Genomic DNA, 22,493 nt, shown 5'->3' with positions numbered 1-22,493 from the left:
AAGAAAAGAATGGGTAAGGTTTCTATGGTAAAGAAATAATTGTGCAAGACAGGGTTCCATGCCCTAATTCCAGTTCCACAGACACTCCCAATTTTTGGCTACACGTAAGTTCCCACATCCAGGAAAGAAGGATTTCTAGCGTACTGTACTTTTAACTTTTTTCCTGCTATTTTTGGCATCTTTCCATTCAGTATTCTAATTCTAACTATTTCACTTTTCACATGCAGTACATGCAGAATTTATACACTTGATTTGGGTTTATAAAACACGACAGAAGACATTAAGCATAATCACATTCAATGTCACCATACCAAAATGCCTTTCCTGGACCTGAACAAGGTTTAAGTCTGTGCCTAAGGTTAGCAGAGAGACAAGAGTTATTCCCTTTTGCTCACTCTTTGCATCAGTGTGTATTTTATCTACTCCATATATGGTCTAGAATTTTTTAGATTCCTGTTTATTTTGCTAAAGTGGAGGATTTATATTGCAGCATCCAGGCTTTGTGTGTGAGACTGAGCCTCTGTGATTTGTTCCAAGACTACTCTTAGGGCTTTTTTCAAAACAATTTTTGAGTATCAAGTACTATCAGATGATGGGATGACTTTTATATGGCGATCTCAAGGATGTCAGAGATTGTTTCAAAAAGAAAAAAGTTTTTAGTAAGGATCAGAAGGACCTGTGACTGGTTCAGAAAACACAGAATAAAACATATGGATAGCACTGTGACAAAAGCAGTCCAAACAGCACTGTGACACAGAACACCAAATCTTGGTTTGAACCCTTCAGAAGCACAATAAAATATATTTGCCCATGCTTATTTTTCACGATGCTCATAAAATGACAAGTAAAATTAGTCTTTGCATAAAGTCAAGGAAGACTATTCTGCAAAGGACTGTTACTAAAGGATGAAAACTGTACAAAAAAGGTAACGCATATACCTGATATTGCAGACGGGGACATCTTTGACTGCAGCCTATTTGTTTGAGGCAAGAATGGGTTATTCAACCTTTCAAAAGAAGGAAAGTTAAACGTTTAAGACTGAGTTACGCATCGGCTATGGTTACACCCTCCCCTACCCGAGGGTCCCAACACCTACAGCCGCGCGGGGAGCGGCGACCCCTGCCCGCGGGCCCACCAGCGGGGTGGGCAGAAGCGCCCGGCCCGGCCGGGCCCGCCCTTCCCCGGAGGAAGGGACGGGCTGGGGCGGGCGGAGCGGCAGACGAACCCGAGCCCGCCGAGTCCGGCTGGGTGGCGGGGCACGGCGAGTGGGCGGCCGCGTACCCGAACGTGTTCGGCTCCTCCACGATCTTCATCTTCCCGGCCGAGGCGAAGAGACCTGCGAGCAGAGAGCAGTTGCTACGGCGGGCGGACCGACCCACCGGCGCGCCCGCTCGCCCCCCGCCCGCCCCCGCGCTCACCCAGCGCCGCGCCCAGCGCCGCCAGTAGCAGCCGGGCGGCCGCCATCGCCTCTTCCGCTGGAAGCGGAAGGGCGGGGGGCCGCGGGGCGGCCGCTCCGCCCAGCCGCGGGACCATGGAGCGCGGACGGCGCGCTGCGCCGCGGAGGGGCGGGCGGCGCGGCGCTCGCAGCCTCGACACCTTCGCGGCGGAAGCGGAGGCCGCGCTGAGAGGTGCGGGAGGGTGCCGCGGACTCCGGGCCGAGCGGCGGCGCGGCCTGCCCTGAGCCGGGCGGGACCGCGGGTCCTGCCCTGGGTCCTGCCGGGGCGCCGGGCTGGGCCGTGCGGCGGCTGGACACTAATGCGCGCCTGCTGCTTTCAGCTTGCCTGGAGGGCGAGGGGGCCGCGGAGGCGGGCGCCCCGGCGGCGAAGCTCCCGTGCCCTCTCGCCATGTGGGAGCTCGGGCACTGCGATCCCAGGAAGTGCACCGGGAGGAAACTGGCCCGAAAAGGGCTGCTCCGAACCCTGCGCCTCCGTCAGAGATTCCCGGGCCTCGTCCTCAGTCCTCTGGCCACCGAGTATGTCTCTCCAGCTGACAGGTGAGTCCCCGGCGAGGCCCACACCCAGGTGACCTCCCTGCCTGTTTGCAAAGCCTGTGGAGGCGCAGGCTGTGAGGAAGAGCCCTTGGTTCAAACGCTGTAGTGACGGTATATTATGGACAACATTTTAACCGCTGATTCATGGTCACAACTTTGCTACAGAATAAATTTGACCTCCCCGTTACATTATGTTCATGCATGAACGCGAGACACAGAGCCATTCTATTAAATCAGGTTAACATTTTTACATAGCTGGTGTCGGGTGAAAAAAGCATCTGTAGATCCCAGCGAGAAATTGGAAGTATGTGGTTTGTACGTTAATTTGTTCAGAATCACGGGCCCATAGCTACTGTAATTTTTATTCAAGTTCTTCGGCTAGGCAACACGATGCATTAACTAGAAAACTTGTTTGGGGGAAATGTTGAGAATTTTCTTCAAATGTGCCTGCATTTTTTTTATAAAGACATATTTACCTGGAGAAAAGATAAGTCTTTAGAAGCTAGCAGAGAACCTAAATGTGAACTTCGGTGTACTTTTAAGAACGCGAATGTTATTATTAACCACACTCTTCTGTCACGTTTTTAAGCCTAGAATTTTTCACTTTCAGTTTGAAACGTGTGGGTAAACCTTTTTTGCCACGTGCATGTTTAGAGGAAAAGCACGTTATTATTCTTTCTCATTGCATCTGTATTTTAGATCATTGTAAAACGTATGCTTTTTGATTGATAAAAGGGGGAGGTTGTATGCAAATTTGTTGCCATTATAAAGTGGCAATTGTAATTTTCACTTTAACTTTTTTTATCTAAACAATGATAACAATTTTTCAAATACAGTGATGTTTCTTTTTTCAGGCATGTCATTGCTCAGAGCGGAATGGCAGTCATAGATTGCTCATGGGCCAAATTAGAAGAAACTCCCTTTAAGAGAATGAGAGGAAGTCATCTACGGCTGCTGCCTTACTTGGTGGCTGCAAATCCTGTCAACTATGGTCGGCCATGCAAACTGTCCTGCGTGGAGGCTTTTGCTGCAGCTTTTTGCATTGTTGGTAGGCTGTAATGTGTCTGATGTGAAATATGTTACCAGCAATTCTTACATGCTTAATAAATCAGAAGAGATGATCTGCGATAGAATAAACTGTAATGCTGTCCCACGGGTCATCACTTCGTTGAGTTTAGAATCAGATTGTCTATAGCTTTCTTCTAAGTACTTGTATCTGGTAGCATCGAGGTGTCTGTGGGGTGTTCATGTCAGCTACTAAACAGGACACATAAACTGTGATCCTGGTTTTATCAGGATGGCACTTAATCTTAGAAAAACTGTTTAAAAAAGCCAAAGACAGAGCATGAATCCTTAGGCACCTTTGCCTTAACGAGAAGTAACAGCTGTCTGTTAATAGGGTGGGTTCTGGTTAAGAACAAAAGAAATTGCCCCCTCTTGTGATGTTTTGCAAACTCATCACAGAACTTTCTTGACAATTGAAGAGACATGCCCTACTATACTGCAGACAAATCTTATCTTCTGAAAATATTGTATGTACAACTGCTCTCTTACTGAAGGACCGTGGGAGCTAGAATAATTCATTACCTATACAAAATATTTTTATGTAACACTCACTAAAAGACTATGAACTTTTCTTGGATTCAGTTAGATATTTCAAGTTAAACTGAAATTTCAAAAGATTTTTAATATTTTTAAAAGTCTGAATCTCTGAACACTGAAGAAATGCTGGCAAACATCTCACTATTGTAGTGATACATAGGTATGTACTGAACTTGGAAACCTGTAAGCTGAGTGAAATCTCACACTGAAAAAGAAAACTGATCATTTATTTTCTGTTTTAGGATTCCCAGACCTAGCCACCATTCTTCTAAGGAAATTTAAATGGGGTAAGGCATTTATTGACTTGAACAAAAATCTCTTGGAAAAATATGCAGCCTGTCATTGCCAGGAAGAAGTGCTGAGAGTTGAAAAGGACTTTTTAGCCAGCGTCCAGGAAACAAAAGACGAAGAAATAGGTAAGAAAAAACACAGACACACCACAGAACCCCTTTTCCTAACTAGTTTCCTTACCATCGTTTCCTTTAATCTCATGAAAATATTGGCAAGGTAGAAGATAAGAGCTTTGCTGAGATGTGTTGTTCTGACTTTATACTGTGTATTCTTCTTATAAGCAAGTTTGCCTATTTTTTTCAACTCAAAAAGATGAAAATGACTAAAGCAATTTAATGCATATAGTAGTGTGTTCACAGCTGAACTGTGGAGCAGCTACCCTGATTAAATTAGGCATATTGGAGAACTAAGGAGTAAAAAAAAAATATGATGCTTCCTCATTTTATCTAGAGATATTAAAAGCAGATAATGAGAAAAAAGACTAGTAATTCAGGAGGACTATAAGAGAAATATAGGCATACAGTCTGACAGCAAGTTAGTTATACATAAACCTAAGAAAGACCTTTAATGGACATGTTTATATAGTCCCTAATCAAGACAGCTTTGGTACTACAGTCCATCCAGAAAATCCATAGGATTGTGGGTGGAAGCGTGCTTTATTTGGCATAGTAGTGTTGCCCCTTAAGAACTGTCTTCAGTTTAATGTAACAGTAGTTAGGTTTCCACCAAACAGGATGATTTCATTTAGCCTAGCATGTCATGCCTTGTTTGACTTTTCTCAGGTAACAGTTCCCCCCAGCTGTGTAAGCCAAAGTAAATCTAAGCCTATCCTTACTCAGCAAGAGCTAAACCTGGACAGCTGTACTTCACTTCTCAGTAGACATAAACTAACTAGATAGCTCTTTTAAAATGAAACCATTCTGAGAACATCCATGTTTTCTTACCAAAAGACTTAGAAACCTCTGTGTACAGTCTGACTACCCCTGAAGAGATACTGAACCCCTTGGAGGGGTGGGCACGAAGGGCATGGAAGAGAGTGAAAAGACTAGAATGAGGAGGCAGGACCTGGGCAGTTGTTTCTCACCTCCCCTGGTTTCTGACCAAACAACTATAGTAAACTTATCAGAAAGCTGAACCAGACTTCCTATGCCTTCCCCTCCCTGCCAAGAATCTTCTCTTAAAATGAAAATGAAGGCAGACCATTAAAATATGCCTTCTTCATCAACGTGTGCGTTTTTTCCTTCTTTTTCCAGATCCATTTAATGTTGACTCAGGAAAAGAATTTTCTAATCCCAACAGACCAATCAATTCCCCAGGGTAATGAAATTTAATTTAAATACTATTTTTCTTATTATAAGTTGTTTTGCTTTTATAATCCTGAAAAATGTTTCCAGACTAGCACAAAGTAACGAAGAATCTGAGGACGACAGCGTGAGCACTCCAGATGATGCCAATGAAAGCAGTGATGAGGACAGTGCAGAAGATGATGGTACCGTAAAGTTGCTGGAACAACAGCCAATAAATCAACTATTTGAAAAGTAAACAAACAAACAAAAGAACCGCCCCCCACCCCCCCAACAAGCAAACAAAAAACCCCCCAGCAATCCTGAAGAGTTGTAACATCTTGTATAAAGAAGTTTTCTTGTGGACAACTAACAGCATGGCTTGTTCACCTGTAACTTGGTGCTTAGCAAATGCCTTCCTTTAGGTGAACCTCAGGCTGTATGTGGGTTTATAGGTCTATTTATGCACATAAAGGCTTTAGGTTATTTAATTTTTAGGTAATTATTTATGGCATGCTAATTACTATGTAAAGAGCCTGAAGCTTAGTTAAGAATTAAAAAAACCCTGTATTCTAATCAATATGTCTGGAAAGTGGTTTACAGGGATTATTTTTACCTAATAATACCTTAAGTAAACCCTTCTAACTTCTGGGCTATATTTCAACTGGAAAACATGACTAAGTTACTGCCCTGTTCAAAGTACCTACCACGTAAGAAGCCTCTGACTTTTTGCAGGCTTGAACCTGCCATATGTATTTCAGCTACTTCATCTAGTTTAGGGTAAACTGACTACCTAAGCTTAAAAGGAAAAAAACAATTCCTGGAATTGTTTTAACGTCTCAGTATGTCTTTTCAGGAACTTTACATGCTATTTTTTTTATTTACTCTGATAGACAGTCCTAAGCAACATACAATGTTTTGGCACTTTATATTCAGAACTGTACCATAAATTTTCAAATAACAGGCTCAGCAATGCTATCTGCCTGCATTCTCATTACTTGAAGTGTTGCTCTACCAAGTTAGAAATACACAGTCTGGCCCTTAAAGATTTGAGTCAGAGACTCTCATCAGCACTAGTATCTTAGTTCACTTTTCCATATGTGTGCCAGTTTGTAGAGTGAAAGTGCAGCTGTCAGCAGTTGTTTTCTGTACATTTAAGTAGAATGCTCTTCTGAGTTTCCAGCACCCAATTGGAACTTATTTAAACCTAAACTTCAGCAACGCTTCAGTAAAATTGGAGATACTGAAGACAATTCACAGTGTTACCTTCATACATAGAAGTTCTTCAAGTCACAGCAAGATTTTCACCTCTTAACTCTCTTCTACTAGAGATTAAATGCTAGCCCTACTGGAACTAGAATCGGGAGTCACAGCAGCAGTTCTAGTGGTACAAATATTCCATTTCCCTTTAAAAAGAAAAAAAGAAGCCCAAGTAAATAAAATAAATTTGACAGGGAATCTCTTCCTTTAACTCAGTTTCTCACTTTCCCACCCCAAGCACATGAAGTCTTTCCCAAATCAGCTGTTGTAACAAGGATTTCTAGATAGTGACAAGAAAGCAATCCTACACAAACAATTTTTAAAGGTCAGAATAATGTGAAAGTGTTAGCTATTCTAATTTGGGGGAATGTTTTTATGTTATAAAGCTATCGTAATCAAATGCAGACAAGCAGAGCAGATCTGAGAACAGAGCTGTATCACACTTAGAATAACTTAAGTCTCTAGCAGTAGCCATTTTTTAATAACAAAAGCACAGAAGCTACAGCTCAGATGCAACAAAGCTTTTCACACTTCATTTGTTTTGCAGAATGATTTTGACTAAAAAATACAATAAAAAAAGCAGTGAAAGTTTAATAGAGGGTATATCAGCTTGACATACATGAAAATAACTTACATAATTTAACTGATGTCCTTTACAGAAGGAAACTGTAATTGCATAGAGCACGTCCTTTTCCTAAAAGCTATATACATTGACATACGGAAGAAGGCACAGAAGTACTTCTGATAAACAAGTACCATTTAAAATCCCCAGTTGCTGTAGGTCCCCTTGCATTCCTTGGACAGTTTCTATTATTGTTCATATCAGTCTAATGCTTGTGTTATTTTATGTTAACATGGTCACACCAGTATGTTGATCCCATTATGCACAGTAAGCAATTGGTCTCTAGCTAGTCAGAATTCTATATGCTGTTTAAGGAACTGATCAAAGTTGAATAGCTGCAATTGCCACTCGGGGCACAAAGAAGGGCCACATTCATGTTGGGGGTGGGGGCAGAGAAAAGAAATGAAGGCAACATCTAAACAAAAGGTAAGTGCAGCATCACAGGCCTTAAAAACAGGACTTGCACTGAATTGTGTTCAGAGCCACTTAAATGGCGGTCTTTTAATAATTTTAATGAAGATAAATGAAACAAAGCCCTTTATATAAACAGTTTATTTACTCTAAACAGCAACACAGACAGAACGCCATATAAACACAAAGGAAGTGATGCAGAATAAGGATGCTGGCTGACTTTGGATCTCGGAGGCTCTTAAGCAATAACAACCTAGTTTCTGAAAGATAGAAAAACAAATTCAGGGAGGGAAGGGGGTGGAGGGCATGATTTTTTTTTCATACAGCCAGCTAGAGGCTAAATATAGTTCTAACATTTTAAAGCATGCCTGCATCAGATAGCAAAGTAACTAGAGATACTAGTGAATTTATAGAAGTATAAAAGTTTATAATTTTACAGCAGTTGAAATACTGACATCAATATTAAAATAAAAGCAAGTTTTACATAACAATCAAAAATACAAAAGACTGAAGGAAGAGACCCTGTATGAAAAAACTGGGGGCAATTCAGCAAATTTAGAACTGTATACAAGTGGCGAATATGGAAAATGGCACACATACAACCCCCTCCCCTAAGTGGATATTAATTGTACATAGCAACATTAGATTTTGCAAAAGTTTTGTAAACAAGTTCTTGCCAAACCAATCCCTTCCTTTTTAAGATGCTGCATGACAGATGCTTATGATGGTGCAAACTTCTTGGCTTGTGCTCGAACCCTCTTTTCATATTCCACTCTGTTTTGGCTGAATAGAAGAGAGAGAAAGGGTAATTACAGCTTGAGAAATCAGAGGCCATTTTACTGAGTTACTGTTCTTCTATTTCTCTTCAATACAAAACTAAGTCATTGCTGAAGGCAAAACCATCAGATAGGAATTCACTGAACACTACAATATATTAAAGGCTTTTCTGGACCATTACTCTGATAATTTTCTTTGGAGGGATGTAAGGTACTGTTTAACCAGTTACTTCCCAAACTTCATCTGTTGTCAAATGATTGTACCATACCAGTCTCTATAAACAGGATTGCGCCTGCTCTTTCTCAAGGCCAGCTGTACCTTACATGCAAGCATTCTTATTCATCTGAATGTAAGTTTTCCACTCCCCATGTTAAGACTTGAGGTCATTAACAATAAATTCCAATATCCTAACAGCACAAAGTGGTTGATGAGAGCAGTTCACTAACAGTTGGTGGACTTCATATGATTTTAAAGTATTATCTTTACTGCTTTGGGGAGAGAGGGGAAGCGCTCTTTAAGAAACGGGAAAATGATAATGGTATGGTAGTTTCAGCCTTCACCCTGACTCACAGTGTTAGGTTTATCCTAACCTTTAGTTGAAAAAAAGGTAGCTTATCATTCTGAAAAAACACTATAGTTCACTAAGTCTAGCATACTTGCTACAGATTGATTAAACAAGCAAGTACTACTTCAAGGAACTATGACCAGTCATTAAGCCTCAGACTCAACACATAAAAGGGCAAGTTCTTTGTTTTCTGTTCTTGGGCCAACAAGGGATGGTAGTAGCTTAGTAGAGCATCCATTTACATTCAACACTATATTTTGTATTAGCTGTCAGAAGTGTCAGTCAAGAGCTAAACAAAAATTTGTTACCATTACTCTTGTGCCAAAGGGAGTTTACAGTGACTAGATTTTGCAGACAGCTTTGCAGTAACTTAACTTACTTTCAGCTATGAAGGCTTGCTGCAGTAAAAAAAAAAGAGGCAGCAAATTATATCCTCAGAAGTTGACAGTTTGGGGGGGGGAAGAAGAAATGAAGCCAATTTTGGTCACATCCAATGAACAATTACCAGCAAACAGACTGAAAATACTCATAAACTTTATTCTAAAAATCTTCTTTAGGTTATATTGCACTGTCACATGAGAACACAACCTAGCTGTTAAGTCTCACACCCTCATAGTCCACACAAAAGAATGCCTGCATAGGAGACTCTGCATGCCTACAGCAGAGAGGAGGAAGCAGGTTAGCACATAAGGAGTGCTGAAGTTACAGAGCGACAGTACCAAAGCAATCCTGAGAATGAGAACAATTATTCTTATTTTGAATACAAAGTTTATTCTTTAAGAACTTGACTAAAAGACATCTATTTAAACAACATTGCATCTTCCTCAGTATTTATCAACTGCCAAATGACAGATGCATACACAATCCTGCTCTGTTAAGCTGCTTCTACCAGTTACTCATTAAGTAGTAAGAGAGACACACTCACACTGCAGAAATACAGTAACCCATCTGAAATACTATGCAAGTCCAAAAGACATGATAAATGGGAGACTATATATATTTGAAGTAACAAAAACCATGTGTAATAGTTTATTCTCAATAGTTTTTTTTTCTAGAAGCACTTACAATAAAACAGAAACAAGACTAGCAAAGACTGTTTTTGTACATACATGCATGTGGGAGGTGATTAAAAAAAACCCACAGACTACTTATATATGTATATTATTCCTGCCCCATATTCCCTCAGAGTGGCTTTAAAAAAAAAAAAAAAAAAAAGAAAGGAAAAAAGCAGGGGGAGGCCTGCCTCATCATTACTGGCTCCCAAAGGTGCTGCCTACAACTGTGGCCACCTAACTGTCCTCCATATGCACTCAGTCCCATCAAGTCTTCAGTAGATACTTAAAAAATAACATCGAGTGAACCTGTTAATTAAATCCAAGATGCACTACCCATCCCTATGTTTCCTTTTCACTAGGATCCTATAAAAGACATTTTTGACATAGCTTGCACGTGAAGTCTCATAAAATGCCATTTTTCAAACTTGGCACTCTCCTGGAGACTTGTTCTTCTGTCCAGAATGGTAATTCCACATTTCCATCTTGGTCATTATTTCAGTAGCTGTCAGTGCCAAAAGCATTTGTTTAAAGTGTTTTGCTCCCCTAAAGATTATAGATCAGCCATCCATTTTTAATGGTGGGAAAATTTTAAGATTAAGCCTAAAAAAAAAAAGAGTACTTTTTAGCTCACAAATTATCACCTTTCCTAACTAATGCAAACTTCATTCTGCTAAAGCTTTCTTTCTGTACTTTTTAACCTATTCTTTTGCAAAATCTAGTTTTCACAAAATGCCACATATTTCCTACAGCAATCAGAGAAGCTCTCTATTCTTCAGGCACAAGTGCTTGTAGGTACCCACTACTGGACAGAAGTAAGTTACTACTATACTGATGAATGGGACTTGTCACGTAATTCAGTCTCCTCTTTTACTCATGAAATCATTATGCCTCATCACTGCTACTCAGCTAGCCTTTAGGGGAAAGGATTCTATGTTGGGCTAGAACCAGGATGAGAATCGTGGTCTAACTGAAGGAATCTTCACATTTATTGCTGTTGCGATGCTATTAAAAGCTCCACTAGCCTATTAACCATGAAGTTACTGTTTTGTTCAAGTTTAGCACAAGCTAGGCATCTCCACAGGATACAGCCATGAAGGTAAGAAAATTCCCTTGATCATTCCCAAAAATATTTGCATGTTATACTATAAGTAACAGACAGCTGTAGGCAATGTGACAGCTTTCAAGCTGATATGCAAAGATACTTACCAGTAAATTGTGTAAGCCTCTGCTTGAGCTGGGTCTTGAATATTTGGTTCATTTAGAAGTTCCTGTATTCCTAACAAGATCTGTGAAAGAAGGAATAGAAGTAACATAGCCATGGATATTACTAAGAGACATTCAATTAAAAAACCCTTAGAAACCAACTGTAGAAACACACAGTAAATATCTTAACATTCACGTAAGATAAGCAAGCAAAGCAAATAAAAGGGCTAAGAATATGTCTAAGTACAATTAGTGACCTGTTTAATTGTGATTGCTGGCCTCCAGTCTTTATCCTCCTCTAGGATGGAGAGACACACTGTGCCTGAAGGATACACGTTTGGGTGGAATAATGGTGGTTCAAATTTACCTGATGGAGAAGAGAGAATTACTTGCATGTAGTGCTAAGATTAAGATCAGAGAGCTGTTTTAGATCAGTGGGGGAAAAAAAAAAAACTGGCCAAAGACACCCTCACCACTACCCCCCCCAAAAAAAACCCCACACAGATTTCTGGAGCTATTAATACTGCTTTTCTTCTTGGCTCAGCCTGAACCTAAAGCATGAACTCCATCACATCTGTGGTATCAATCCAGGCAGTGTAGCACTATCATTGTGACCAGTAATCTTTTGTTTTAGGAATGGAAACTAACAAAATAGTTTGTAGTAGCTTTGTAATAAAGACCTTTTTAAACTAATCCTGTCTTTACAGCCTCATATACTACTATATAAAGGAAAGATACTGCCCTTCACTCATCTCTTCTCTCCTCACTTTAAAATACTGAAAGTTCCATACAAAGAAGACTAAGTTTCTAGCATTTTTTTCAGTTTCATTTTTCCTTTATGTACAATCAAGATGCACTGAACAAGAGGAAGCAAGTTTAAGTTGCAAGTCTGACTAAAGGAGTACGCTTGTGCAGCTCTCCTTCTGCCACTTAGTTTATATTCTGGCATTTCTTTAATCTTTACTGGACTTAAATGCAACAGCCACCATCTTGAGTAACGAACAGTTGTTTAGCAATATATGAAATATCTACGTTAGTGCAGTTTTCTGATCCATCTGAGATCACAAGTAAGTCTTGCTTATGAGCTGCTCAATGAAGTTCAGTAGGAACTCAGAAGCTACATTGGTAAGAAGTCTTACCAGTCACATATACATCTTATTTCAAGGCATGACAGTTCATTTAACACCTGCAGGATGTGCTAGTTGGTATTTCTCAAGATATTCATGTTAAATATTTTCTAGTTAAAAGATATGTTTCCTCTTGTGTCACATGTATTTAGATGGTAACAAACAAAAGGAGTAGCCAAGACAACTGATACAGCTTAAACACTAAAATTAAATGAGAAATGAACCGCCATCAAAAAAGCCATTTGTAATCAGTGTCATGGATTTGAGATAGTAGCCAATTCAAGAAGCAAGAAACTAGGCAAGGCAATAGATGTTTTCAAATTTCTAAGGTAGGTAAGTTTGAGATGGGATAAGGAAAATTCTAAAACTTAACAAAACTAGGTATCTGAAGATATCTGTTGTACATAGTATCAGAAAAAGAATAGGTCCATATTTAGAGCAAGTCGATGAAAAGGTTAAAGTTGATGGAACTTTTTTTTAAATTACTTTTTCTAAGTTCTTGCCTTCTGAGTTCTTGGCTTAGAAGACCAACTTAACAGTAAGAACACACAAAGGGATTTGGTCTAACCATGCCTACCTACTTTCCAAAGAGGGCTGATCAAGTAGTGAACACTTCAAGCGGTGCTTTTGTCAAACTTTGAGGAAATCCACACAGCAATCCCCCTCCCCTGCCAATTTTGTTATACTGAGCACTTAACTCATTTCATCACAACTTTCTCTAAATGCAAAGTGGTGGGTGGGGAGAAAAAGAAAAAAGCAACTTTCCTTAAAAAAAAAAATCTGTAAGAAAGTAATAACCATTCACAGAACCTCATGGACTAGTTTAACATTGTTCTAATAAACCGTGTTTTTTAGTTATTTTACTTACATTTTGGGGGTGAAGAAGGGTAGTCATCCTTGAAAAGCATCCGTAGTTTAAATAAGCCTCCTTCCCATGGTGTCTATAAAAAGTGAATGGAGTTAAATCCAGTTGGCGGCCGGTCACGAGCGGTGTTCCCCAGGGCTCAGTACTGGGGCTGGTCCTGTTCAATATCTTTATCAATGATCTGGACGAGGGGATCGAGTGCTCCCTCAGTCAGTTTGCAGATGACACCATGTTGGGTGGGAGTGTTGATCTGCTGGAGGGCAGGAAGGCTCTGCAGAGGGACTTGGACAGGCTGGATCGATGGGCTGAGGCCAACTGTATGAGGTTCAACAAGGCCAAGAGCCGGGTCCTGCACTTGGGCCACAACAACCCCATGCAACGCTACAGGCTTGGGGAAGAGTGGCTGGAAAGCTGCCCAGAGGAAAAGGACCTGGGGGTGCTGGTCCACAGCCGGCTGAACATGAGCCGGCAGTGTGCCCAGGTGGCCAAGGCGGCCAATGGCATCCTGGCCTGTATCAGAAATAGCAGGAGCAGGGAGGTGATCGTGCCCCTGTACTCGGCACTGGTGAGGCCGCACCTCGAATACTGTGTTCAGTTTTGGGCCCCTCACTACAAGAAGGACATGGAGGTGTTGGAGCATGTCCAGAGAAGGACAACAAAGCTGGTGAAGGGCCTGGAGCACAAGTCTTATGAGGAGCAGCTAAGGGAACTGGGGTTGTTTAGTCTGGAGAAGAGGAGGCTAAGGGGAGATCTCATCGCGCTCTACAACTACCTGAAAGGAGGTTTTAGCGAGGTGGGTGTTGGTCTCTTCTCCCAAGTAACAAGCGATAGGACGAGAGGAAATGGCCTCAAGTTGCGCCAAGGGAGGTTTAGACTGGACATTAGGAGAAATCTCTTTACTGTAAGAGTGGTCAGGCCTTGGAACAGGCTGCCCAGGGAAGTGGCCGAGTCACCAACCCTGGAGGTATTTAAAAGACGTGTAGATGAGGCGCTTAGGGACATGGTGTAGTGGGTATGGTGGTGTTGGTTGATGGTTGGACTCGATGATCTTAGAGGTCTTTTCCAACCTTAATGATTCTATGATTCTAAGTTAATGTAGAGTTTAGATTACAGCAAGGAAAAGTCAAACTTGTGGAAAAAAGCTTATCAAGAATACAGTTTCTCAGGCAAAGCACAAGACATCCTTCTGCTACACAGTAGAAAATAACTGTCCTACACTGTAGCATGCTGTCTAGACCAAGACAAGTTATCCTACCTATATAAGGAGTTGAAGAAAGAAAACCCTGCTTTTCCACTTCATTACGGCTAGTAAGTGTTGCTGAGTCATCAACAGAGTCGGGATCATTGCCGATAATTCCACATACAAGTAAAATTTTCATAATACATAAAAGAACAGAATACTTCTAAAGTTTTACATGATACACATGCAATGAGGAAGGGGCCATTATACCCCCACTTAAAATAAGTCTGAGAAGACAGGATATGGACACACCCCTTAAGCATGTGGATGTAAATGGTTTCTATTTTGCCTCACGAGAACGTGGCTAAGAAAACCACAAATGAACAAAAAATTTGGACAGCACTGTAGTGTAGCTACAGTTAATATGAGGTTCACTAGTCTAAATTAACCCTGTCTGCATTTGGTAGCAAGTAGTCTCGCAGATTCCATCTTTGTGTGTAATGGAAATTCCAAGCAGCTTTTTATCCCCATCAGAAACTGGGAAGAGCACTGATAAGAGCAGTTCCCATGCTACAAAGCAGCCCAAATAAGACAGCACTACTCAAAAGGGTCATATAAACAAGGAAAAACATGTAGCAAAGGACAAAAAGCCTGTTTCAAATACATACTTCCTTGACATCTTACTTGGAAATAAGGAAAAAAGCCCATCTTCTGACAAACTGATTTCTGGTAAGAAGTGTAGAAATACAAGAAAGTTTATTATATATGTAAAATTCAGACCACTTCTCTGCAACTTGCCCTTGCTATGGCAACACTGCAATGGAAGGAAGTGTTGGGTTTGTTCTTTAAAACAAACTGGAGTAAAGATGGTCTCACATCTTATCAGCATAAATGATCAAATCTTATCCTCAGGGACAGACAGCTATGTTTGAAGACCACTGTAGGAGGAAATCTCTAATTCCTTCCTACCTGAATTATGTGATTTTTAGCGGAAGGAAAAAGAAAAAAAAGAAAAAGAAGACACCAAAAAAACCCACCCCAAAAAAGAAAAAGCACTCCATTGTTGTTGGTATTAATTGTGCAAAGTCTCAAGATAGAATAAGAAAAAACCATGCTATCGAATACTAAGATAATCATGTTTTAAAAAGCGAATGAGTTTGATTACATTTGCTATTGTATTTAAAGAACTTGTTCTCAACAGCTGTAGTCAGTTGTCAACAACTAGAAATATCTGTTGCTGTCAAAAAAGTGAATGGAGATATCCAACCCAGGACTAACACTACTTTATTTCAATTTTTGATGTGACAACAAAGCATTTTGGTGATTTCAACTACTCATCTATCTCAGGGGAAGCAGCTGCAGTACAGCGTGCCTCCAAACACAAAGGCAACAGAAAGCAACTGGTTGGTCTGGTAGAGATGAGCAAGGCATGCTGCTTCTTGTTAAAGAGATGGCATTTTTACTTGAGTAAAACCCCTGATTTTTTAAAATAAATCTTTACCAGGAATCACATAAGCCTAACTGATCTTTTCCTGGTGTAATGCATTTTCCAGGAGGCAAGAAATTGGCTTCAAGGGTCTTGTTCACTCCATTTTGTAGTTTACAAAACTTTAAAGCAGTAGCATGAAGATTTCATATGGCATGAAGATTTTACCTAAGTATTTAAAGGTGACATCTTGATAAGGTACATAACTGACTATTATGAGGGATAATCTTGTTTTGGCAGAACACAAGGGGACGAGTTTTTCCTTACACTGTTAAATTATTTTTAGGTGCTCCTTTAAGAACTAACTTGAGCTGTGCGGACAACTACCAAAGTATTGAGCTAAGTTATAACTGTAACAGCAATGCCACGTTCAGCATTAAACTGAGGCAGTAGTACAGAATCTGCAGGTTTTGCCTACACACCGTCTTCTCAGAATCTAAGAAACGAGATCTTAAGGGGACTTAAGCAAGTTGGCAAGAGGCAGTAGAACAGGAAAAGCAACAAAAGAAGTCCCACATCCAATGCAAAACCCAAAAGAATGAAAACCACCAAGTAACTAATAGTATTATCTCAGAAGAAGCAACTGCATCCGCTGAATTCGAGAACAATCTCTACATGCTAAGTAACATCTTGAAAAACAGAAACAAGATTCTGCTCAGAATGAGATGTTATAATGGCAAAATCAAAGTAGTTTCATGCATTAATGATTATTTCCACTTGAAAGTTTCTGTTTGTCCTATGCCCTAGAACCAGATCAAGCTGATAAAAATAAACAATTCTGGTCTCTATAGACTTTTTCCCTTTCCCTTCTTATTTTTAGGAAAGGGACATAGAAGCACAAGTGTAAACAGATAAAAAGAAACAATGTTAGAGGGTTCTAGTCTTCTTTCCCTAATACAAGAAGAGAAAATTCCATAAAATGGAAGGCAATGGGATTCCATGTTGATAACACAGAATTATTTTCCATGAAATTATTTCCATGAAATCCAAAAAGTTAAAAACAGCGCTGCAGCACTTCTCTAGGACTGAAGGGTCTCAGTATTTTGTGGACAAAAAAGGTACCAGCAGTTAACCAGCAAAGGCAACATTTTGGTCGTATTAATTTTCAAGCTTTAGGGCTTAAACCAGCATTTAGTAAGAACAGAAGTCACAATAAACCTTGGCATGATGCAGCAGACAATCTCAAGTTTACTCAATGCAGGATTCTTACACGCTCCTCTGAAAACTTCTTAGGGTGGTCAGAGCCAACAGTTGAACACGCTCATGGTGTATTTATTTTGTCCAATATCATTCTTAGCCCACTCCATCTGGATTCTAAAGTAGCAGCAGGATCCAAGCATTTCTATTAAACTACATGTAAGTTATACTCTCAGTTGTCAGCGTAATGCACGAGCAGGCTTATGTTACTTTTCACCATAAGTTAGATGTTAGGACAACAGTAAGTCTTACCCCTTTCTTTCCTGGAATAGCACACTCCCAGTTCATTAGATTCATTGTGCCATCTGGATTTTTTGTAGGTACAGCTACAAATCCCTGAATTAAGGCAAAAAGCCAAAGGGTGAGGATTTCAGAAGATGTACTTAGAATACTTCATGACATATTTTATCTTTACACAGTTATTTCTTTTTGCACTACATAGTTCTGAGCACTTTTTTATTTAAAAAATTAATTTCATTTAAAAAAAAATCACATCAATGTAAAGAAAAAAAAATCATAATCAGAACACCAAAATAACTGCAGAGTCAGAAATTTAACAGTTCTCATACTTACAAATGGATGATCTTTTCTCCAGGCTTTTCTCTCCTGTGCAAGTCTGCTAAGAGCTATGCCAGACATATTCAGAGTCCCTCTAAAACAAAAATAATTGCTTTTAGTATTAAAGTAGTGTAAACAACTGATTATATTATCTGTTTATAAGCCCTCTCACTCAGGAAATATTTTGGCCTCTGATTTTCACTGCTATAGCCAAAGACACACATTTTTGCACACCCTGCAGAAGTTAACATCAGGTATAACATCAAGTTTCCCCACATCAACAACCTCTCTGTTACTGGACTTTGCCTACAAAATACTACCCCCACCTTGTGTTTTAAATTTGAAACATCTTAGAAACAACTTTGACAGTAGCTTGATATCAGAAACACTATTAGTAATGGGAAAAGTGCTCAGACTTCCTACTTGTGTGACTGATAAACACCTATCTATCTACTTACTACACCTCAAAAGATATGGCTTTCTTCTGTAGGCAAACACCTGTACTGTTCCTGTTTCTGGCAAACAGGGGAATAAGAAACGTTATTTTTAGACTGTAAATTCCCGTTGAAAGCCAGTATTCTATACAAAAGCAACACAGGCACAGAACTTAACAGTATCACCTCAGTTTTGCAGTGATGACACTATACAACTTCTAGACAGCAGCAGGAACAGATAGCAATACAGAACTGAGCTAAGGAAGAGCCAGTGGCCAGCTCATTGCACAAGGCAGGTTTTCAATTCCAGTATAAACTGAATGATCTTTCTGCACCTTCACTGCCTTAGTAACAGCCAAGCATGGTGACTGAGACCACAGAAGAAACACGTAGAGCACAGGTCACTACTGCATATGACACAAGAACAGTTCTAGACAGGATGGTTGCAACAGAGTGGTGCTTTCAAATTCAGGGGAGGATTCTCCATTCACCCAGAACAGTAGTCAAAGCAAGAGTTTATTTTTCATTGTCAAGCTGTATCTAAACTCAGAGTTTCATTAGCCACATGGTCAAAACAAACTCCAGTGAAGGTTTTTAATCCTCCTCCCTACTGCACTTCTACCCATTTTAAATAAAAGCTGATGCTTGGCAGTTGAAGAAGTCAGGCCAATTTGTTCTCAACTCCACATGTAGCTAACAAGCCTTTATGACAGCCAGGAGAGTAGCATTCTTCCACTAAACAAGCTCACAGAATTAATGAAAAGAGTGTTACCACTCTATTAAAACAAACATTTAAACACTGGTTAAAAATTATGCAAAATTCACATTCTATTAATATGTAGATTACTTGTAAGAGTATTGCAATCTACTACTATAACCGTAAGAATTGTAGCTCAAAGATCCTTGTTTTAAAAATCTCACACGTTCATGCTATGCCCTTTAGCATGATGTTCATGCTGAAAATATTTACCAGGCACTGACCTATTCCATGTAACATATGTAGGCAAGTTCATCTGCTATACCCTTTAAAGATTAGAAGACAGCATGCTTCCAATTTAAGTATTTACACACCATCAAAAGCGGCCTAGCAGCGCAGACACCTTAACTAAAAGTCCTTAAAAGCACAAGATTAAGAGTTTTATGCAGTTCCTAGGACAGTTGGTATTTCAAATCCCTCCTTCTAGCTTTTTTTCAAAGTCAGTTTTGCATGGATGGCCATAATCCATAATTTCAACTTCAAACTAGCCAGTAAATTCATGTCAGATAAAGCTTTTTAAAAGGGACCATTAACACTCAGTAAACACGCACACAAAAAAATCCTATATTCAGTCCGATATTCCTCTAGTATTCCCAACACATGCATCTGTATCTTGGTTATGTCAGAAGATTTGCAGGACTTAGTCAACACAAACTGTATATACCGCTTCAGATTTTAGTCTGTTCACACGCAGAAGATGCAGAGCCACTGAAAAGATACCATCAGAACAAAAAAACTCTCCCTTAACCAAATTATACAGGCAGTCATTTTAACTATTTTGTGAGCCCATGCCCTTGCAACAGATGTAAATGAACTACTGAATATATGGCAGAATTTTAGTTGCGCTGTTAGTACCTGGTGGTCCACTGTAATAATACTAACCTTCCCATAACATTGAGAAAATTATTTATGCTTATAAACCATTCAAATATTCTTAGATACTTTAGCAACTCAGCTACCTTTTCTGCCAAGAAACATATTACAGGATGCTTTCAAATACATGAATTGTATTTCCTGTGGCTAACAGCCAATTAGTTACATGCATCTCAAGGGAAATGACAACTTCTCAGAGGGCATATAAACAATGTATGTCCTACAGAACGTCGCCAATCAAGTAACTTTTCAACAAAAAAACCCCAAGTTTTCAGGCTCTGTATCCTGTTTGCTTTTGCAACTGGTTAGGCACTATACTGTGCCCTAGTAAATTAAAGATTTTCTTATGTTCTATAAATACCTTTTCAAATCTTGAGCCGTTTGACTTAGTTAAGCACTGATAGACTACATCCAAAATTTCAGTGTATATGAGAGACCACAGGCTTTACGTATACAGTCTCCACCCTTACAAGGGCAGAGGAGCATCTAAAACCTCAACCTCCTCACAAACTACTACCAAGTAGAGATTAGAGACAAAGACGACTGAAAGCCCACTTCAAAAATTAAGATCCTGTTAGATAAGCATCCCCTCAAAAGCAAATCAATCTATTAACAAATTGCCAATATATACTCTCTAGCAGCTCTTCAGTAAAAGAATTTAACTTTAGTTCTGCTGGGGCTTGAGATAGGGAAAAGAAAGATTGATCATCTCAGTATATATTTTGGTCTCAGAAATTATGGAGTAGCAGGAAGGAGTGAGATACTAAGTGGGTATTAAACCTGAAGATATGAATTCTCACTGCTACTTTTATCTTCTTCAATAATTTATGTGCCTGGTTTGTTTGTTTGGGTTTTTTCCTCTCTCTCCTTTGGAATAGTAGTTTGCCCAAATATCTGTATGTTAAGTTTAGCTCTTGTAAGCTTCTGAAATACCTCGCAAATGCAAGACATCTCTATTAACCTGAAATAGTTAAAATTTAAAAAAAAAAAAAAAAAACAAAACGCAAACACCACACCCACCACCAAAACCACACAAACAAACAACCCCAAACACCCCAGTTCTTAGGGTTTTGATTTTTTTTTTTTAATACGACATCTAATTTATTTTCTTCACCTGAGAAATTTACTGCTAATGAACGGAATTCAAGTCCCAACATATTTATGCACTACATCACTGGAAAGAACACAAACTTTTGCACCAGAGGAAGTATATCAACCCTACCTTGGAGGGGCCACACAAGTTGAAGAGACCAATCTTCACGTTTTGTTTTGTTTTAATCCCCCCAAACACACCCTGGCATTAAGAATTAGCAATGTCCCTTTTACTGCTATCAACTCATTAGAAAATTACCAGGAACTTCCAAATTTACTCAGTGGCTCAGCCTCTGCTACTGTTACCACTACCTATTTTGGAAAAAAGGACAAAACAAAACCAACACACTTATCATAGGTGCAAACTTTGTGTTCCATTACAGATCATCTCACCCATCTATACCCTCTGATGGGGGAGAAGAGGAAACCTACTTCCAAAACCAAAAAGCAAGTCTTGCAAAGAAGCAAGTCTTGCACAGGAACAGCAATTCTGACCCATGACAAGTCTCCAAATACATCACCAACATGCTCTTTAAGTCTCAAGAACTTTCGATAGCTCTTATTAATTCTAAACAACAAGAAAAAAAAATCTTTAAGATTGGTAGCCTCATATTTTTACTTTGCAGGTTAAATTCTGACACAGGAAGAAATTATCAGCTGGAGTAGTTTGCCCCAAAACTGTACAAACTTTACTTTTCAGAAGGGTGGAGAAAGCCAAGGGCTGAGGTTTAACCAAAGCATGCTAACTCTGGACTGGAATAGAAAGTGTCCTCTGCCTGCAGCATGAAAACGGCGGAAAAGACGGTGCTGTCCGAACGGCTGCCAGAGCCGCAAGGAGAACAACAAAAGGAGCCGCGCGGCAGGAGCTCTCGGTGCCCGACCGGCCAAGCAACTTCGCCCGGAGCAGCCGCGGCAGGGCCCAGCACTGCCGGCCTCCACCGAAGGCCGCTCGTCTCGCGGGCTCTGCGAAGGGGCCGGAGCCAGCGTCCGAGGCCTGCACCGGGCACCCCGGCGCCCGCCCGCTGGCTCCCGGGCAAGCACTCGTCGGGGCGGGGACCGCTTCGCGCAGGCCTGGTGGTACCCAGACCTCCTCGGCGAACTCGGCCCGCGGCGGCTGAGACCTCCGGGGGCGGGCCGCGGGAGACGCGGAGCCCGCCTCGGGCGGGCAGCGATGCGCTGGTGGGCCCAGCCGCGCGGCCGCGGCAGGAGCCTCCAGGCCCGCAAGTCCCGGAGCCGCCCGTCCCCTCGCGCCACAGGCGGCAAGCGCCAGTCTAGGCCCCCCTCTCCCAAGGGCCCAGGGCCACCTGCGCGCCGCGCCAGGCCCCGCCGTCCCAGGCCCCTCGCCCAGCCAGGCCTCACCGTGATCGGCCGCAGCACCCGCGCGTGTCCCGGATTGAAGCGGCAGCGAATGACCCGGATGTTCCCGGCTCGACTCCCCCCCTTTGTCTCTGGTCCGGAGTTTCCCTCCCTCTTTCCTCGGTGCGGAGCGCGGCGGTGTTGTGTGTCCCTCAGCCCGACCCGTCCGTGCCGCTGCGCCGGCGCGGTATGACCCCGAGCGCCATCCGTCCACCACGCTTTACGCATCCTCGCGACACAAGACCCAGAGGTGTCTAGAACGATGCCTGAGCGCGGAGCGCAGGAAGGAATCCCAGCAGTGCTCTCCCAAGCCCAATCACTTTCTCGTGTCCCTCGGCTCCCACAAGCTCCCGTCGAGAAACTGAGTGAACTTTTACCTCGGGCGCTGAGAGACTCACCTGTGCCCTGAACAGGCCTGGTCCCTCGAAGGGCGCTTAGCGCGGGTCTGGCAGGCCGCGCCTGCCCCGGGACGCGCTCGAGCCCGGCTGAGCCCCTCCCACTGTGCCCAG

At 41.3% G+C, this 22,493-nt stretch overlaps 3 protein-coding genes across 8 annotated transcripts in view; 1 reads left to right on the top strand and 2 right to left on the bottom strand.

Annotated features, from left to right (window-relative positions):
- GNPTG (N-acetylglucosamine-1-phosphate transferase subunit gamma) overlaps positions 1 to 6,513 on the bottom strand; it is a 14,552-nt gene extending 8,039 nt beyond the window's left edge. Inside the window, exons 1-3 of one of the 5 annotated variants that reach the window (XM_075165698.1) lie at positions 6,433 to 6,513; positions 1,282 to 1,336; positions 939 to 1,006 (exon numbers count right to left, since the gene is read on the bottom strand). In XM_075165698.1, the coding sequence (XP_075021799.1) occupies positions 939 to 1,006; positions 1,282 to 1,336; positions 6,433 to 6,442 (133 nt within the window). In that variant the 5' untranslated portion in view covers positions 6,443 to 6,513. Of the gene's footprint in view, positions 1 to 938; positions 1,007 to 1,281; positions 1,337 to 1,418; positions 1,534 to 1,781; positions 1,938 to 6,432 lie in introns of those variants that run through there. The other 4 variants (XM_075165700.1, XM_075165696.1, XM_075165701.1 and 1 more) reach the window with 4 other exon arrangements.
- TSR3 (TSR3 ribosome maturation factor) lies at positions 1,532 to 10,150 on the top strand. The gene is made up of 6 exons (XM_075165702.1): positions 1,532 to 1,628; positions 1,777 to 1,993; positions 2,845 to 3,038; positions 3,835 to 4,008; positions 5,137 to 5,200; positions 5,278 to 10,150. The coding sequence occupies exons 1-6, from the start codon at positions 1,532 to 1,534 to the stop codon at positions 5,423 to 5,425; spliced, it is 894 nt and encodes a 297-aa protein (XP_075021803.1). The 3' UTR covers positions 5,426 to 10,150.
- Positions 7,585 to 22,493, bottom strand: UBE2I (ubiquitin conjugating enzyme E2 I). 2 transcript variants are annotated; one of them, XM_075165706.1, is made up of 7 exons: positions 22,383 to 22,493; positions 17,488 to 17,566; positions 17,167 to 17,250; positions 13,055 to 13,127; positions 11,317 to 11,426; positions 11,063 to 11,142; positions 7,585 to 8,242 (listed from the first exon to the last, which is right to left on the bottom strand). In XM_075165706.1, the coding sequence occupies exons 2-7, from the start codon at positions 17,551 to 17,553 to the stop codon at positions 8,179 to 8,181; spliced, it is 477 nt and encodes a 158-aa protein (XP_075021807.1). In that variant the 5' UTR covers positions 17,554 to 17,566; positions 22,383 to 22,493; the 3' UTR covers positions 7,585 to 8,178. The 2 variants fall into 2 exon arrangements, with proteins under 2 accessions (XP_075021807.1, XP_075021806.1); XM_075165705.1 differs by lacking the exon at positions 22,383 to 22,493 and adding an exon at positions 21,988 to 22,176.

This window comes from Calonectris borealis, chromosome 16 (genome assembly GCF_964195595.1).
Source record: "Calonectris borealis chromosome 16, bCalBor7.hap1.2, whole genome shotgun sequence".
NCBI lineage: Eukaryota > Metazoa > Chordata > Aves > Procellariiformes > Procellariidae > Calonectris > Calonectris borealis.
This window is presented reverse-complemented; position numbering and strand designations above follow the sequence as displayed.

What these genes read in the sequence shown, in the direction of transcription:
- TSR3 (XM_075165702.1), top strand. Translation starts at nt 1,532, where the DNA reads ATGGAGCGCGGACGGCGCGCTGCGCCGCGGAGGGGCGGGCGGCGCGGC. An exon ending in AGCGGAGGCCGCGCTGAGAG is followed by an intron (nt 1,629 to 1,776) that starts GTGCGGGAGGGT and finishes TGCTGCTTTCAG; the next exon opens with CTTGCCTGGAGGGCGAGGGG. An exon ending in TATGTCTCTCCAGCTGACAG is followed by an intron (nt 1,994 to 2,844) that starts GTGAGTCCCCGG and finishes TTCTTTTTTCAG; the next exon opens with GCATGTCATTGCTCAGAGCG.
- UBE2I (XM_075165706.1), bottom strand. Translation starts at nt 17,553, where the DNA reads ATGTCTGGCATAGCTCTTAGCAGACTTGCACAGGAGAGAAAAGCCTGG. An exon ending in CCCTTCTTCACCCCCAAAAT is followed by an intron (nt 11,427 to 13,054) that starts GTAAGTAAAATA and finishes CTTCTCCATCAG; the next exon opens with GTAAATTTGAACCACCATTA. An exon ending in CAGCAATCACAATTAAACAG is followed by an intron (nt 11,143 to 11,316) that starts GTCACTAATTGT and finishes CTTCTTTCACAG; the next exon opens with ATCTTGTTAGGAATACAGGA.